At 35.8% G+C, this 17825-nt stretch overlaps 2 protein-coding genes across 6 annotated transcripts in view; one reads left to right on the top strand and one right to left on the bottom strand.

Annotated features, from left to right (window-relative positions):
• Positions 1–195, bottom strand: part of exd3 (exonuclease 3'-5' domain containing 3) — a 52683-nt gene extending 52488 nt beyond the window's left edge. The window contains exon 1 of the mRNA XM_051910607.1: positions 101–195. The gene's annotated coding sequence lies outside the window, so the exon portion shown is untranslated. The remainder of the gene's footprint in view (positions 1–100) is intronic.
• A 1462-nt stretch (positions 196–1657) lies between these two features.
• On the top strand, positions 1658–17645 carry cdc37l1 (cell division cycle 37-like 1). 5 transcript variants are annotated; one of them, XM_051908786.1, is made up of 9 exons: positions 1742–1918; positions 4087–4167; positions 5999–6268; positions 10373–10469; positions 10564–10679; positions 10811–10933; positions 11510–11683; positions 13684–13755; positions 16106–17645. In XM_051908786.1, the coding sequence occupies exons 3-9, from the start codon at positions 6014–6016 to the stop codon at positions 16217–16219; spliced, it is 951 nt and encodes a 316-aa protein (XP_051764746.1). In that variant the 5' UTR covers positions 1742–1918; positions 4087–4167; positions 5999–6013; the 3' UTR covers positions 16220–17645. The 5 variants fall into 5 exon arrangements, with proteins under 5 accessions (XP_051764743.1, XP_051764744.1, XP_051764745.1 ...); XM_051908783.1 differs by lacking the exon at positions 4087–4167 and having other exon boundaries at positions 1658–1918; XM_051908784.1 differs by lacking the exons at positions 4087–4167; positions 16106–17645 and adding an exon at positions 14554–15797 and having other exon boundaries at positions 1658–1918.
• Positions 17646–17825: the final 180 nt, after the last annotated feature.

The following is a 17825-nucleotide window of genomic DNA, read 5'->3' as shown; positions in this document are numbered from 1 at the left end:
ACCAGGCATAAACAACTTGACAACCCCTGGTGTTAAAAACAAGACGAATATATGTACACGTTTTGACTGAATCAGTGTTAACAGTGAATATTCAACTTACTTAAATAATGTTGCTGTCAACCACCAAGGAAACTGTATGCTGGATAAATCTTTCCATATATCCGGGCGGAACCATTAAATGCGAGGAAGGTTTATTATAGACATTTGATTATGTGACACGCGAATATTCTCGCGAGTTTGCTGGAAATATATTTAGTGCAGAGGCAAAACAACTGTCAGAGTGCTATAATTATGCGACCTAAAAATAATATCTGTCACAGTAATAGTTGTTTTTAAAGGACAAAAAGTGTTTATCGTAATTAAATGATAAACTATGAGCATAACAGAGTTGGGGCGCCATCTGTTGACGATTAAACCGTTTGAATAAATTTGTCAAGTAACAAGATTATAATCTTAAACACTAGGCTATTATTATTATTATTATTATTATTATTATTATTATTATTATTATTATTATTATTATTATTATTATTATTATTATTATTATTATTATTATTATTATTATTAATTTAGCAGCCTCTAAGGGCAGTTGTGGCCTAATGGTTAGGGAGTCGGACTTGTACCCAAAGGTCATGGGCTCGAGTCTCAGTATCAGCAGGAAATATAGGTGAGGGAGTGAATAAATTGTGCTCTCTTCCACTCTCATTACCTACAACTGAGGTGCTCTTGAGCAAGGCACCGAACCCCCAATCACTCCCCGGCTGCTGCAGCAAAAATGGCTGCTCCAGGTGTGTGTTCTCAGTGTGTGTGTGTGTGTATGTTTAATACTCACTACTCTGTGTGTGCATTTGGATGGGTGAAATGCAGAGCACAAATTCTGAGTATGGGGACATCATACTTGGCCACACATCATGTCACTTTAAGTCTTGTAGAAAGTGTGATACCTCATCTAGGAATAGAATTCATGTACATTTCTGTAAGACAATGAAATAAGCTAAAAAATAAATAAATAATAAAAAGCCAAGAAACGCAAAAAGCAAAAACTTCATAATTTATTAGTTAGGAAACCATATTTTTTTCTTAAACCAATTATTAAAAAATAAGGTATCAATGAAGGGAAAAGCACCACCATGCCACCTTGAACAAATCTATTGAGCAAATGATTCAGTGACTCACTCATAATCCACAAGACATGCTACCTGTACAAATTCACTAAATGAATCCGTGAACAAATGAGAATCTTTTTAAAGCATGGATTCCAGTCACTGAAATGAATAAAAATCCCACTATTCTATGATAATGGTAAATATAGGCTAATAATAGAAAAATAAATAATAATCAAATATAAAATACATGTAATATGAAAACATATTGTTGTGTATTTGTAATAATAAATGTTTTTTATTCATGAACTCAAGTAGGGAATGCATATGAAAACATTACTTATGCACAAATATACATAATTAAATAGTATAGCAGTAGTATATCTAACAGTTGATATCTAACAGTAGTATATCTAACAGTTGTGTATATATATGTTAAACAGACTCATAAATAAATAAATAAATGTGTCAATAATAATCTTATTATTGAGAATATTATTTTCTGGGCTGCATCATGTGATTAGAGTTTAGTGTCACGTGACGAGGGAGTGCGTCAGAGCACGGAAGTTGTCATAAGGAGCTAAAAAGAGCTGCAGAGAGTACTGCTGATGTTATAGCCTGAAAATAACTCTCCCTGCTCGCTTACATCCCACCGAATTGCGTGTGCTTTTCGCATCATAAGCTATATAAACAGCAGAACACGTCTCGCGGCTTCAGGACAGATTTTAAGCAGCGATATGGAGTGTTTTGGAGGCGGCGTGTTTCAAACTGAACAGGACCGAAAGGAAAACATGCCCCGCACACACCCACACGAGGTACCTGAGAAAGTTCACTAGTGCTTCATTTATTACCTGATGCCCTTTGATTGTGCTTTAAAACATTACGAGGTTGCTATCTATAAGTGTTTAAACTGGAAACCGTGTTCTAAAGTCGTCGTTATTTTGCGTTAGCTGGATTACTAGATGCTGCAGTAAAAGTTTACCGCAGGATGATTACACTTCTGGGCAAAAATAAGATGGGCCAAGACCAAAATGCCTAAACGCTAAGCTTTTTGCGTTGTCGTCTTAACCACAAATTATTGGTCAGGAAAATGGCTAAATTCAAGCAAATGTACTATTTAAAAAGCCATCGCTGTCTCAGAAAACAACGAAGATAGAATGAGGTTTTTGTCAGAATACGGGAAGTTGTGTGTTGGGTGATGAATCACAATGAAACACGAGTTGCATGTTGATGCTCCAGAGCGGTGTCTTTGAAAATCTGCTGAGAAATATAATAATAAATGCATCTCTAGCACAGTGAATCATGGAGGAAGAGGTGCCTTTGTGTAGGGAGCCTTTTTAGCTGCTGGCATTGGTGAGCTGCTTCATTGTGAAAAGTCATTTAATGTTCAGAGTACTGGAGAATATTGCAGAATGGCTTGCTTCCCATAAATGAAAAGTTGTTATCGAAAGAGGAATGATCAGATGTTATTTTCCAACAAGACAATGCCCCTGCCAAATTACAAAGACAGCCAATGAGTAGCTTGAGAACAAGTCCATCAGTCTCGTGTTTTGGCCTTAACAGAGTCCAGATTTGAACCCTATAGTAAATATTCGGTCTCACATTAAACTCAAACGAACTGGGAGACATTTTTCAGCTACTCATGAACCGTTTTTGAAGCCATTAACATTAAGTGGAACAGCACTGACTCTTCTTCCTGTAAAATGATGTCTGCAAGTTGGGGAAGGCTATTCCGTGCTAAGTGACTTTATCTACAGTATTTCTGTAATTCTTGTTAATTTCCTGACCAGCGATTTGTGATTAAAATGGTCAAGACCATTAAAAGACCACTTAATATTTTGCCATTTTTGGCTTGTTCCAATTATTATTATTATTTTTTTTTTTTTATTATTATTTATTTATTTTTTGCCCAGGAGTGTAAGATACAGGCTGCATCTTAAAAGTGAGCTGCCTACCTGGACAGCATTTTTGGGCTTTGCGATCAAACTGGTCTACGGTGACAAAAATCCTGTTTAGGTAGACGGGCATCTCCGTTTTCCATTTGTACATTTGACTGTCATTGAGGGGTATTATCTGGATCTTTGACATGAGATCATGAGCCTGTGTTTTCTGTCTCACGTTGACAAGCTTGTTCTGACAGCTGAGGATAATGAGTACTTTATTATTAGATCCATGAAAATTCCACTGCAAGTTTGATGCATCACAGATGAGTTATTTAGCTATGTAGTAACTTCATTGAAACTGCATAATCTTGAGATTGCAATATCACATAAAAACAGCTTGGACCTATATTAAAACTCAGTAATACTAATGCAAATAATTTTTGGAAATTAAAAAAAAATGCTTATCCACTTCACTTAGAGGATTTTACAAGGAGATCCAAGTTATGCTGTTCTTTTTACACCCTGACAAATGCATTGAGGAAAAAATATGAAAACTGTACCACCACCCTCATGAATCATCTGAATTTAAAGGGGTCATGAATTGAGAAATCAAATTTTATTTTATCTTTTGGCACATAAGAGGTCATTGTACTATAAAAATATCATGTAAGTTTTAAAAATCAATTTCCTTCGTTAGTCCAAAAACAGCTTTTATTAAAACCAAACTCAGTAAACGACTTGTTTCAGAAATTTGTCATATTATTACGTCATATTGCGACAAAAGACTGCCTTCGCAGAAGATCAGTGCCTACTTCTACATCATTGCCTCTTTAGCCCCGCCCACCGATTCACGCATGTCATGTAGTAGTAAATACGAGACAGACGCAAGCACAGGATTACTCCAGCAACAAAACAATAGAGATGCCTCTGAAGATTACAAGACATTTTGAAGTGGCAAGTTGTGAAAAAACACAGTCTTTGCATTGCTGTCCTTGTGATCCTAACATTAAGAAAGAGTGGATGAACTTCAGTAAGACACTGTTTATTTGTTCACTTCATTTTACTGCGGATACATTTTTAAACAAGACAGTTCGATGCAGGCTTTTCAGAGAGACTGAAAATAACAGATGATGCAGTGACGACTATATTGGATCCAACAGTAATAATGTTGCAACACAAGTGTGAGTAACAGTGTTTTTACCATGTGTCAGTATTGCTTTGTCTGTTACAGATCGTTTGATTTGTACTGAGTATTTATACTGTAGCACCACAGTCAAATTGAATAGTTGTGACTTGCTGTTCTTTCCTTTGCTTTGGCATTTATGAGGTTAATGCATTGTATCATCGGATACGGGAGAAAGCACGTAGAGAACGCTGCTTTTGTTATAAGCCATGCATTGTAATCCTGAATAAAAGCTTCAGTGAGGAACATCTTCTTTTTTGTCTTCAGTAAGACATTACAACACGTTTCATTTTATTAAAACACGACACTGCAAATTTGATTCAGTTTCGATTAATCGCGCAGCCCTACTTAATTCTCTTCACATGCTGATAGCAATCGATAATAGAAGTGGTCTAAATATTAAAACATGTACATCTTCTGTTAAAGTCTCATGCCACCTTTTACTGTTCCTCCTGAACCAAAACAACAAGCTTATGCTGGGTTCATGCCATGTCATAACCGTAATTACTAGGTGGCAACCTGTGACATTCTACCCTCAGTTGTTCACATCTTCAGATTCGGATTTATGCTTTCCGTGAACACACCGTAAATGCTGAAATTAATCTGCAGCTGTCAGGTGGTACAACTAGAGCTCTGTAAGTTGTTTACGTTAATTATTGTTGTAATGTTATGTGCTTTGAGACGAAGTAATTTAATGCTGTCTCTCGTCTCGTGACGCTTTGCAGACTGCGTTCATGTGTTTTGAAGGAGGCGTGGCTTTGGAGAGCACTTTGAAGGGAAGGTGGGATCTCATGGTTTCAAAGCTAGCTTGCTATTGTTAGCCACTCCGAAATTGCCTACCCTACCTTTAAACCTTATTTGCCGAAAGCAAGACTTATAATGCATATGTAATATAAATAAATGTTTCACATTGTTGTCAAATGTTTCAACTATGTAGCAAGATATTTTTCAACATTGGAAATTTTTAAAACAATTCCACACATGTAATAGCAGGGACATTGAAAATGATTTTAATTAATATGCAAAACTGTTACCCAATCAGTGGGTGTTTACTTTCAAGTCTTGAATGTGGCATGCCTATCAAAACGAATTGTTTAAAAGAGAGAGTCAAAAAGAGGATAGAAAATAGCTTATTACTTCTAAATTTTTTTGATGTAAAAATCTCGATAACATTATAAATGGACCTCAGAGAACATAAAATAAAAAAAAAAAATGCAGTTCATGACCCCTTTAAAACGACAATATTCAGGTCTGAAAAACTCGTGTATAATAATATTAATATATTTTTGGATAAATATTGCCAGAAAAATATATTGAGTTTGAGTATGTATGTTAAGTAAAACTTGCTTGCAAACCAGTGTACTAACATCACTCTTTCTGTTGAGCTTCTTACTGGACATTTGTATAGTAAGTGTTATTTGCAATCTGATAATTCGAAGGATTGTTGTTTGACATATAAATATAAATCTAACCCTGCAGTCTCTATAATATATATATATATATATATATCTCTTATGTTTACCAAGGCTGCATTTTTGGATAAAATGAATACAGTAAAAAAAAACTAATATTGTGAAATATTCTCTATTAATATATTTTAAAATGTAATTTATTCATGTGATCAAAGCTGAATTTTCAGCATCATTACTCCAGTTTTCAGTGTCACAAGATCCTCACAAATCATTTATTATTATCAATGTTGAAAACAGCTGTGCTGCTTAATATTTTTATGGAAAACAAGATTTTTTTTTTATGAATAGAAATGAATGTATGGATTTTCCATGCAGACTGTAATGATTTGTGATTGTTATCTCTGTGTCCCATCACAGCCCAATGCAGAGAGCATGGCGTCTCTGTGCCTGAGTCAGCAGCGCTGTGTGAAGGCCTCTATCGCATCCCAGTGGCAGCTGGTAGAAGCGCAGGACCAGCTCTGTGGTTTGGAGCTTCACAGCTCAGAGTCAGTCGAGCAGGAGCATGCCCGAGCCCTGGCCTCCTCCGCTGAGCTCTCACAGATCGAACAGGAGTGGAGACATAAAGAGAGGATGCTGGGAAGGAGTCCCACTCTGTGTCCGGAGGTCAGCCGAGATGTATTTGACAAGGTATCTTAAATCAACACTCTAGAAAAGTCATTCGGTATTCATGCCATACTTATGTTTCTGCTTTGTAAGATATAGTTCACTGTGGCCACAGGGCTGCTGTTATCTCAGCACTTAACTCTAACTCTAAAAATAAAATGTACAGCAGTATTTCCCCCTTTAGAGGTCTGCAGTGTTTTTGGACAGGGTTAACAGCAAATAAATGGATAAAATAAAAACATATGAACTTAAGTTTGTTTCTGAATCTCTAAATATACACTCCTGTTTGTAAGTTTGGGGTCAGTAAGATGAAAAACATTAATACTTTAATTCATCAAGGACACATTAAATTGATCAAAAGTGACAGTAAAGACAATTCTAATGTTACAAAATATTTATATTTCAAATAAATGCTGTTCTTTTGAGCTCTATATCAATCAGAGAATCCTGAGAAAAATGTATGACTGACAAATATATGAAGCAGCACAACTGTTTTCAACATTGATAATGATCAGAAATGTTTCTTGAACATCAAATCAGCATATTAGAATGATTTCTGAAAAATCATGTGACACTGAAGACTGGAGTAATGATGCTGAAAATTCAGCTTTGATCACAGGAATAAATTACATTAGTAACACTGTTTTACAGTGTCCTTGTTACACAACTTACATGTACTTACTATAGAAATAACAGTAAATTATGCATAATTTCAAGCAATCAACCCTGAACCAAACCCTTATTAAATAGTAAGTACATGTTGTTAAATAAGATTACTCAGTATGTAAATGTATAATTACACAGTGTAACCATTACAAGGTGTAACCATTAAAGTAGTCCATACAGTATGACTTGTGCACTATATTCCAAGTCTTTTGACGGCATACTATAATCATTGTGTGACTATAGGAATTACTAATAATTATTATTCACTAATAATCTTCCACTCCAGTGAACTGCTAAGGTTGTGTTTGACTTATAAAATTGTTTAGTGAGATTCTGGCATTGTCCAATGATTATTAAATCAGTAAGTTGAACTTCAGATCAGGCCAATTCGTGAACAAATCATTCAGAGTGGCTTTGTGATCTAGATCACTTTTAATCGATTCATTATAAAGATTCAACTCAAAAAATGATTCGTCAGTGAATCAGACATATCTGCTTAAAAATTAACAAGTTAGGATATTTATATACAAAAATATATCTTTCATTTGCCATGGAAACAAAAGGTAGTTCCTCTCTGTGTCCGTTCAAATAGTGTATCTATTATTGTCAGTTGATAGAAAGCTAAATATTGTGTAAAATTGCTGAAATTAAATGAGCACTTGCTCATTTAATTTCAGCAATTTTCATCATAGTTTATATACTTCAGTAGTTTAAGAAGGACTAGGTGTTGTTGTACCAGCAGTAATGGGACTCCTTTATGCTCCGTTTGTGAATTTACTACCATAAATCCACTTTTATGATGAAAAAGAATTTGTAAAATGAATTCTTTTTCATTCTGCAATGGTTCATCAGTAGGTAGCAGCATAGTGAAATTTGGACTTTTCAAACCTTTTTCTTTTTTCGAATTTAGACTATTAGACTGAAAATTCTCACTGGCCCCACCACAAGATTTCATTTTCATTGTGTTTGACTCGTGCAACGTTAATAAATAAGGTTATGACACCAAATTTCAGATGACAGAATGGAGAAACTTATAATATACAATAAGTAATAGAAAACAGTGATATCACATCTCAGTTCAGTTCTCATCCAATAGTGTCAGTGCAGTCAAATCAATATATTGATGAATATGTCACCTGAGGCGACAGAGGCAAGGAACCCAAACTCCATCAGGTGACAGAATGGAGAAAAAACCTTGGGAGAAACCAGGCTCAGACAGGGGCCAGTTTTCCTCTGGCCAACAAATCAACACGGTGTAATTATTATTCAGGCTGCATCACAAGTCAGAATCAGATTGTGGATCGGTAGCATTCAAATATTTCATCCAATTCCTTTTGCTTGAAGATTGGATTCATCACGCCAGTATGGAGACGATGCTGGTCATAGGGTCTGTGCGGAGGAACTGTCTGGTTCTTGTGGTCTTGGCTGAGGATCTGTGCCGATGGCTGTTGTGTCGATAAGGCCTTCACAGGGGATTGACTTGTAGACACGATCTCTGATGACATTCAGGGCTGCGTTGTGGTCGTGTCTGGGTGCAGGTCCACCATCAGATCTGGATATGGACCGGATCTGGCTGATAACGGTAACCTCGGGATAAACAGAGAGACTAATGTTAGTTTAGATGTCATTCTTCTTATGATGTAACAAGTACATCGGGTGTTATAGGACGTGTTTCTGGGTTCCAGTTGACCTAATTTATGCAGCCTAATCATTCCTAACAGATGTGAATTATAGAAATGTGATAATGTGTTATGTGTATCCCAGGTTAAAGAGATGTGTTTTTAGTCTAGATTTAAACTGACAGTGTGTCTGCTTCCTGAACAGGGCTAGGAAGACTGTTCCAGAGTTTGGGTGCTAAATAGGAAAAGAATCTACCGCTTGCGGTTGATTTTGATATTCTAGGTATTATCAACTGGCCAGAATTTTGAGATCGCAATGGAGGTAGACTATAATGCGTAAAGAGCTCGCTCAAGTACTGAAGAGCTAAACCATTTGTTTAATAGGGAGCCAATGCAGTGTTGACAGAACCGGGCTAATACGGTCACACTTTCTAGTTCTAGTAAGAACTCTAGCTGCTGCATTTTGGGCCAGCTGGAGTTTCTTTATTAAGCATGCAAGGCAACCACCCAGTAGAGCATTACAATAATCAAGCCTTGAGGTCATGAACGCATGAACTAACTTTTCTGCATTTTTGTCATTGAGGGCATATGTCGTAATTTAAATATATTTAAAGTATATCATAGATTTCACTGAAGCATAGTCTTCAATGTATCAATTAAATATAGATTAATCCTTATTAAAGTTACAGAAGTTATTCAGTCAAGAGCAGTGAGTGATCTTTTTCTTTGTCCTTTGTTGTTTGACAGTTATATTAGGCTACTGTCACTTTAAGACCTAATGCCCAGATCGAATATATAGCATTACACATGCGTTTTATTTCTCAACTGTTAACGTTCACTTAAGACATAACCGACTATGTTTACGAGGATATTCTCAAAGACAGGCATTTTGACATAATTTTGTGTGAATTTGTCTGTTCAAGTGCAAGAAGACATGAAAGAGAACTCAAATCAGTATTCGCATGTAGTATGAGAAGCGGCTTTCTTTGCGCGCGCTTCGGATGTTTTCCACGAGTACCGAATTCAGTTGTATTTCACGTCTTCAAGCTGGTGAATATTTAAACTTGCAGTCCTTATTGTTGAGCCCTGACTATTTGGTCTTTTAACTTTTGCTGTAGTTCATTTGGTATAGTCTATGTAAGTTACGTCTGTTGTCTGTTTGTAGTGTCTTTGTTCGTGCATATTGATATATACCAACAAATTTCAGTCCTAAAAGTGTTTGCAAGATGGGAAAGTCTGTTGATACCTGGGTCAAAATTGACCAAGAACACAATGGCTGTTACAATGTGCAATTTATTTTTTAAATGGTTATATCTTTTAAAATTACTTTTTTAAAATCCGAATAAATAAATGTTGTGTATTTTGATAGTCTTCTTAGCTCATTTCCAAAGTTTCATTCAAATACTAAAACCAGGTTTTGGAGAAATTTTTATTTATTTATATATATATATATATATATATATATATATATATATTTTTTTTTTTTTTAACACTTTACAATAAGGTTTTATTTACATTTAGTTTAACTACATTTGTTAACTAACAATGAACAATACTTCTGCGGCATTTACTAATCTTAGTTGTTAATCTCAACATTTACCAAAACATTTTTAAGGTCAAAAGTTGTGTCTGTTAACATTAGTTAATGCACTGTGAACTAACTTGAATGAGAATGCTGTAAAAATATATTGCTCATTGTTATCTCATGTTGATTAATTAAGGCATTAACTACTTTATTTTAAAGGGTGAGTAGTAAATGACAGAAATTTCATTTTTGGGTGAACTAACCCTTTAAGTATTAGTGTGTAGATTGCTGATGCCCCTTTTCTCATTTTTTTCATAGAGTATCATAAACATTTCACAGTCTTGGCCTAATGAATCTGATTACGATAAGAACTTAGGCTTCAACCAGCGTAATGAAGAACTCTTGAAACATTTTGGTAAGTTATGGGGTTTGTGTTTGTTTTGGATGTTGTTTATTAATGGAGACTGTTGATCTTAATGGAGGTTGTCATCCTTTTTCTGATTGGACAGGGATGTTGAGGAGGTGGGATGATAGTCAGCGCTTTCTAGCAGAGTACCACCATCTCATCTGTGAAGAAACGGCTAATTACCTGATCCTGTGGTGCTTCCGTCTACAGGCAGAGCAAGTGAGTCCTCTTTCTGGCCATGTTCAAAATAATATACCACCTGTAATATTTCTATAGTTTGTAGTATGTATACTGCGCACTGTATACTCATATAGCCTACCTCTGATACTGATTGTCTGGCTCTTCTGCAGAAAGAGGCCTTAATGGAGCAGGTGGCTCATCAGGCAGTCGTCATGCAGTTTATTCTGGAAATGGCCCGCAACACTCAGCAAGACCCACGAGGCTGCTTCCGTCAGTTCTTTCAGAAAGCCAAAGTGAGACTCACATTTGCAGTGTACTGCAGTGCTGCAGACATCACCAAATGTTTCTTAAGCATCAAATTATCATATTAGAATGATTTCTGAAGGATCGTGTGACACTGAAGACTGGAGTAATGATGCTGAATATTCAGCTTTGATCACATTATAAATAAACTTTGACTTTGACAGGAATAAGTTACTTTTTAAAGTTATTTAAATTATAATAATATTTCATAATATTACTGTTTTTTTCTGTTTTTTTTTTTTTTTAATCAAATAAATGCCACCTTGATGAGCATAAGAGACGTCTACCAACAACATTTAAAAAAAATCTTAATTATGCCTAACTTTTGTAGTCAGAGTCAGTGAGTGTTATGCAATAATATCAGTGACCACTAGAGAGAGGCATGACATAACTGACAGCCCGAGGCCAGGAAACAGCAATAGGGACACAGATGAAGTTCATATTCACACATTCATTCATGTCATATGATTGAACTCAGTAATTTTTTCACTGAATTCACTTAAACATTTCTAATCATGCTTTGCTCTTTTGTTTTTTTTTGTTTTCTTTCTTTCTTTTTTTTTAAGGCAGGGCAGGAGGGATACTTGGACGTCTTCCACACAGAGCTCGAAGCCTTCAAGCACAGAGTTAAAGAGTATACCATGAAATCAAAAGGAGAAACCCAAAAGGATCCAGTACACCAAAATACACCACCAGGCTATCGTCTCGACCCCAAGGAGGTTTTGGAGTCTTTGCCACCGGTAGGAATGATAATCAAATCTCTTTATGTGCTGTAATCTAATTGTGTTTTGTAATTATTATTTTTTTGTCCTCACTGACAGCATGAAGCAACCAAAGCACAGTGAATCAGAACATATTTCATGTTTGATATAAACATTTTGGACCAATGAGATTTCACTGTGGAAGGGACTTTGTGATGCATTGAAAATAGATATTGAGTGACGACAAAATGTATTGTCGTATTTAATCCTCTTGCAGCTGGTTAGGACACATCTTGACAGTTAAAGTCCCCATGAAATCCAAATTTAAAGGGTTAGTTCACCCACAAATGAAAATTTCTGTCATTAATTACTCACCCTCATGTCGTTCCACACCTGTAGGACCTTTGATCATCTTCGGAACACAAATTAAGGTATTTCTTGATGAAATCCGACAGCTCTGTGACCCCTCAATAGACAGCAAGTTAACAACCACTATCAAGGTCCAGAAAGGACATTGCATGTGTCGTGCTGCTCATGTGAACAGCGTCTGCCAATTATGAGTCGCCGTTCTGACATAGAAACTGGAAGCGCTGAACATAAACAGCGTAAGAGAATGACACGGAAGAGAAGATACTGTTGAATAAATGACATGAGGGTGAGTAATTAATGACAGAATTTTCATTTTTGGGTGAACTAACCCTTTAAGTTTTTTAGCTTTTAGTATGAATATGTTAGCCTTAAGGTTATCTATAAGCTGGTGTGCTCCAAAACAATGACAAAATTCGAATTTAGAAGATATAAGCGTTCAAAACTTACAGTCTCTCACTTCCGCCAATATGGATCAGTGATTTTGATGACATTACTCTGCACTTCAGCTTCTCATCAGATTTTCTGTCCAATCAAATACTCTCTAGATTCTGAAGCGTCCCGCCCGCTAAATTATAAATAGACGCTGAAGCTGCGACTGAAATCGGTCACTTGTTCACACAGTTACTATTTTCTACATTGTGAATGGTGCATAGTGCACTGTATAGGGGATAGGGAACAATTCAGACAGTGTTAATATGCTTTCCGTTGGGGCGAATGAAGTCTGGTTTTGACGTTAGTGTGACACGAACCACTGCAGTGCGTACACAGTCTGTTTCGGTACAGAGACACGATAGCACAGAGCGGATTATATTTGCGAGTTGGTGCAGACCACAAAACAAATCGGATCTATTTGAATTCTACACTGAATGCTGTATTTTAAAGAGATACGGGGGAGATTAGGAGGAGAAATGGTTCGACAGACTCTGCATTAGTAACAGCACTGACGTAGACGAGAACCCCGGTGCCATGCACCAACATAAATGACACTTTTCAAACCACACATTCTCAGCATGATTTTGTTTACGGTTTTGCTTTAGTAACAGTTTCATATTAAATCTGAAAGGGGAATCTATTAGACTGGCTGTCAAATGCAGCTCTGGCCGTCTGAGCTGTGATATAAACGAAACGCCATTGGCTGTTTTTAAAGAGGGTAGAAGCTACTCTATATCCACCCTGTCTTCCTGTTGCAGTGGAAATTACGTCAACACATTAAATAATGCTGCGCATTTCAAGCCACTTTAGTGGGCGTTTAAAGCATGTATATTGTAATGAACATGTTTTCAATGTTGATCAAAAATACAGTAAAGACAAATTAAAATTGCTGTTTTCTATTATATTTTGAAATGTAATTTATTCCTGTGATCAAAGCAGAATTTTCAGCATCATCCCTCCAGTCTTCAGTGTCACACAATCCTTCAGAAATCATTCTAATATGCTGATTTGATGCTCAAGAAACATTTATTATAATTATCAATGTTGAAATAGTTGTGCCGCTTCATATTTTTGTGGAAATCATGATACCTTATGTGTTTTTTGTAACAATGTAAAAGTCTTTACTGTCACTTTTGATCAATTTAATGCGTCCTTGCTGAATAAAATTATTATCCAACTTTTAAATGGTAGTGTCACTAATAGCAAACTATAAAATGAGTCAAATGTGGAATTTGCAGGAGCTGAAAACATGCATCCAGATGCAAGATATGCAGATTCTTCAGAATGTGCTGAGCAACATGAACCCACAGGTAACACAGCAGCATTAAGGCCCGTTCACACCAAGGACGATAACTATAACAATAAAGATATAGTTTTAAAAAACATTCTAAATGTAAAAGAACAGCAGAGTCCAAACCACAACTATAATGATAATGGCACAGAGAAACAATAACATTGGAATCACTCTCAACAAAAAAAAAAAAAAAAGGAATCACTCTCAGAACGAATTTGTTCCAGCGGATGAACAATAAAAACTGACAGCCAATCAGAATCCATCCAGTTTTAAAGAGCTTGAGCTATTAAAGTGGCAGACGATAAAACTGAAGCTTGTGTTTAAAAATAAGAATGATATCATGTGTTGGTGAGGAAGCTAATATAGATATTGTTCTTGGTGTGGAGAGCACTTTATGCATGTCAACCTGCATTTTTCTGATTCGTCTTAATGATTCCAGTTCCTTGATTTACTATTTAAGTACTTTTGGAGAAGAGATTAGTGGCTTTACTAGTGGTGGAGTGATGCCACTGATTCCTAACCCTACAAATGTTATGTTACAGCTTTGAAAGTGTACCGCATTGTCCAGAGCTTAACCCAAACATTATGGCATGATTCAGGGTCGGTTAGAGGTTATGCATATTTTTTATATTTTCACTTCCTCCACCACTTTCACTTATCACCACAGAGCACATATCTAAACCTCACACAGTCATGCTACTAAGTCAATGAGAGCCAAAGGACACAGGAAGAGTTGCATAACTGCTTTAATCTGCAGGATTGTTGCGTTCATCAGAATGCAGGCTGACCTATAATCCTTCTTCCTGCCCTGCAGACCTGCATCAACATGGATTTGCAGATTATAACGCTGCAGTTGAAGGGATAGTTCACCCAAATAATAAAATTGTGTCATTTATTCACCCTGATGACCTTCCAAAAACCATATGGCCATAAACGCTTGGGGTCGATAAGATTTTATTCTTATAGATTTTATACTTTTATTCAGCAAGAAATTGATCAAAAGTGACAGTAAAGACATTTTTAATGTCTAAGATTTCTGTTTTCAAATAAATGCTGTTTTTTTAAACTTTCTATTTATCACAGAATCCTGACAAAAACTGTATCATGGTTTTCACAGAAATATTAAGCAGCACAACTGTTTTCAACATTGATAATAATCAGAAATGTTTCTTGAGCACCAAATCACCATATTAGAATGATTTCTGTAGGATCATGTCACACTGAAGACTGTTTGTCATCTTTTTTTAAATCTGAAAGTAAAAGTTTATGCTATTAAAATTAATATATTTTGTTTGAAAATCTTGTAGTGATATTTTGACAGAAAAGGAATGTGAAGTTTTTATAAATGTAGACTGTTTTGACCAGTCATAAGTTAGAAGTTCAAAGGAACTTAATTCAATCCAATGGAGTTCATACTGGTAATTATATGTTCTTATGAATTTCATATAATGATATATTTAAATACATTTTCTCATAAATATTGATTAAAAATATATATTTTCTTGCATCACACTGGTTTTTGCTGTAGGTCTTGTAAAATTTTAAATTTCAAAGAACATCTCAATTTTTTTTAATTAAATGGGGTTTAATGTAGCAATAGCATGGTAAAATTTAAAAAAATGTTGCACATTCACTCATTTAAGAGAAGTCACTGAACAGATACAGTATGGTTTTAGTTGAAAAATAGTAAGTTATGACTGTTTTATAAGCGTATGTTCCATCAGGTCCAAATGGACCCGGGAATCCAACTGTTTTTTTGCATTACAAGGGTTAAAGGGTTAGTTCACCCAAAAATGAAAATTCTGTCATTTATTACTCACCCTAATGGCATAAGACCGTAAGACCTTCATTAATCTTCGGAACACAAATTAAGATATTTTTGTTGAAATCCGATGGCTCAGTGAGGCCTGCATAGCCAGCAATGACATTTCCTCTCTCAAGATCCATTAATGTACTAAAAACATATTTAAATCAGTTCATATGAGTACAGTGGTTCAATATTAATATTATAAAGCGACGAGAATATTTTTGGTGCGCCAAAAATAACGAAATAACGACTTATATAGTGATGGCTGATTTCAAAACACTGCTTCAGGAAGCTTCGGAGCATTATGAATCAGCGTGTCGAATCAGCGGTTCGGAGTGCCAAAGTCACGTGATTTCAGCAGTTTGGCGGTTTGACGCGCAATCTGAATCATGATTCGACACAAAAGATTCATAACACTCCGAAACTTAATGAAGCAGTGTTTTGAAATCGGCCATCACTATATAAGTCGTTATTTTGCTTTTTTGGCGCACCAAAAATATTCTCGTCGTGCTGCAAGTTTTTTGCTGTTTATTAATATCCTCTTTCTCAATCATCACAGGTAGCAGAATACCACGTGAAGCGTTGCTTGGAGGCAGGACTTTGGACGAATATACCACGAGCCTCCAAAGAAGAGAGTTCAGAAACGGACGAGTGGAGAATGATGGAGACCTAGCAGTGAAGCAGCTCAATCCCTGACGAAACTTCAGTAGGAAAACGGCTTTGGGAAGGAGGACAGAAAGAACAAGGGCTGTGCTCAAAGACTTTTGTTTTGTATCCGTGCCTGAATGTGTGCTGCACTTTATATTTGTTTAATAGAGAAAGTATTTTAAAAAAGACAGGAAACTGTATTTTGAGGCACTTATATTTTTGTGCATATTTTGTTACATTTCTGTTGCTAACTTTTCGTCAATCTGTTTTAGCAGTTTGAAAAAAGTTTAGGAAAGTGGCACAAGCAGGAGTGCAAAGGAAAAACTCAAATATTTCTGCATAGTTTGAACCTTTTTTGTTGTAAATTGGTTTTAAATCAACAAGATCAGTGATATTTGAGGAGCCTTTTGCTGTTTTATATTTGTTTGAACGTTTTGTTTCATATCCCCACCTTTCAATTGTAATCTACAAAGTCCACTGCACTTTGAACTCTAGCTGCTATCTGGGAACTGTTTCATGTGTGCATGAACACAGCAGATAAGTCAGCTTCCTGCAGATAGAGAAACGACATTGAGGTGGAGCAGGACCACCCACTTTGTTTTCTTCGTGGTGGAAGTGAGATGTTTGCAAAAAATAATTTGCAGGTCCAACGGTACAACATGAAAACCAGCAATGTAATGTTGGTACCTACAATTATAATAAAAGATTCACATTTACTGTTGTCAAAATGTAAACAGGATGCTCAAGGCACTTGGCTGTTGAGTTTGATTTGGCGTCAGAAGTTCTAAATTCTGTTATTTTCTTACCCTTATGTCATTCCAAACCTGTATGACTTATTTTTTTCTGTGGAACATAAAAAATATTTTGAAGAATGTTTTATTCATACAGTGAAGGTCAATGGGGTTCAAAAATTTTTGTTTTGGACCCCATTGACTTTCATTATATGGTCAAAAACGAGAAACGTTCTTCTAAATATGCATTCTACACAGAATAAAGTAAGTCATGCGTGTTTGAAACAACATGAGGGTGAGTAAAATTATGATAAAATTGGGTGAATTATCCTGCACAATGAGATTTTGAGAGCTTTCCCTCACCATCACTTTAGGAAAGTATCAAACTTACTTCTATTCATTGCAAAAATCACATTGAAAGCCTGTAGATGCTGTTTGCCTATCACATCCAGCCAGTTTGCATTGCCTGTACTGCACACAACATTTACAGTAAACTTAGGATTTGTGTTATAATAAATGTGATGATATTGTGCAAGTCTTTATAATCAGATCAAACTAACTAAATTAAATCTTCAGAGCCACAGTATTGCTGACTGCTTGAAATGTTTTATTTCACAGAGTGTTCACTATTATTAGAATAACATTTTATGTTTTTGCTAGCTGTCTGTGTGAGGGATTCACCTCTGATTACATGCGTGCAATAAACTGGCTTAAAACGTTTTTAGGGGAGGGGCTTTTTTGATTGACAAAGCGAGGTTAGTGGGTTGTACAATACGTGCTTCTTTCGGCACGTCTGCTCAAAAGGAACAAGGCATCGGTCATAAAATTTAACGATCTTAATAAGTTAAAATATGGTGTTGTAAGAACACAAACATGGGAGATAGTGATTGAGAAAATACT

The sequence above is a fragment of the Ctenopharyngodon idella genome, chromosome 10 (assembly GCF_019924925.1).
Source record: "Ctenopharyngodon idella isolate HZGC_01 chromosome 10, HZGC01, whole genome shotgun sequence".
In the NCBI taxonomy this organism is placed as follows: domain Eukaryota; kingdom Metazoa; phylum Chordata; class Actinopteri; order Cypriniformes; family Xenocyprididae; genus Ctenopharyngodon; species Ctenopharyngodon idella.
The sequence above is the reverse complement of the archived record's forward strand: the minus strand, read 5'-3'. Positions and strand labels throughout refer to the sequence as shown.

What these genes read in the sequence shown, in the direction of transcription:
- cdc37l1 (XM_051908783.1), top strand. Translation starts at nt 1,841, where the DNA reads ATGGAGTGTTTTGGAGGCGGCGTGTTTCAAACTGAACAGGACCGAAAG. An exon ending in GCCGAGATGTATTTGACAAG is followed by an intron (nt 6,269 to 10,372) that starts GTATCTTAAATC and finishes TTTTTTTCATAG; the next exon opens with AGTATCATAAACATTTCACA. An exon ending in TGAGCAACATGAACCCACAG is followed by an intron (nt 13,756 to 16,105) that starts GTAACACAGCAG and finishes CAATCATCACAG; the next exon opens with GTAGCAGAATACCACGTGAA.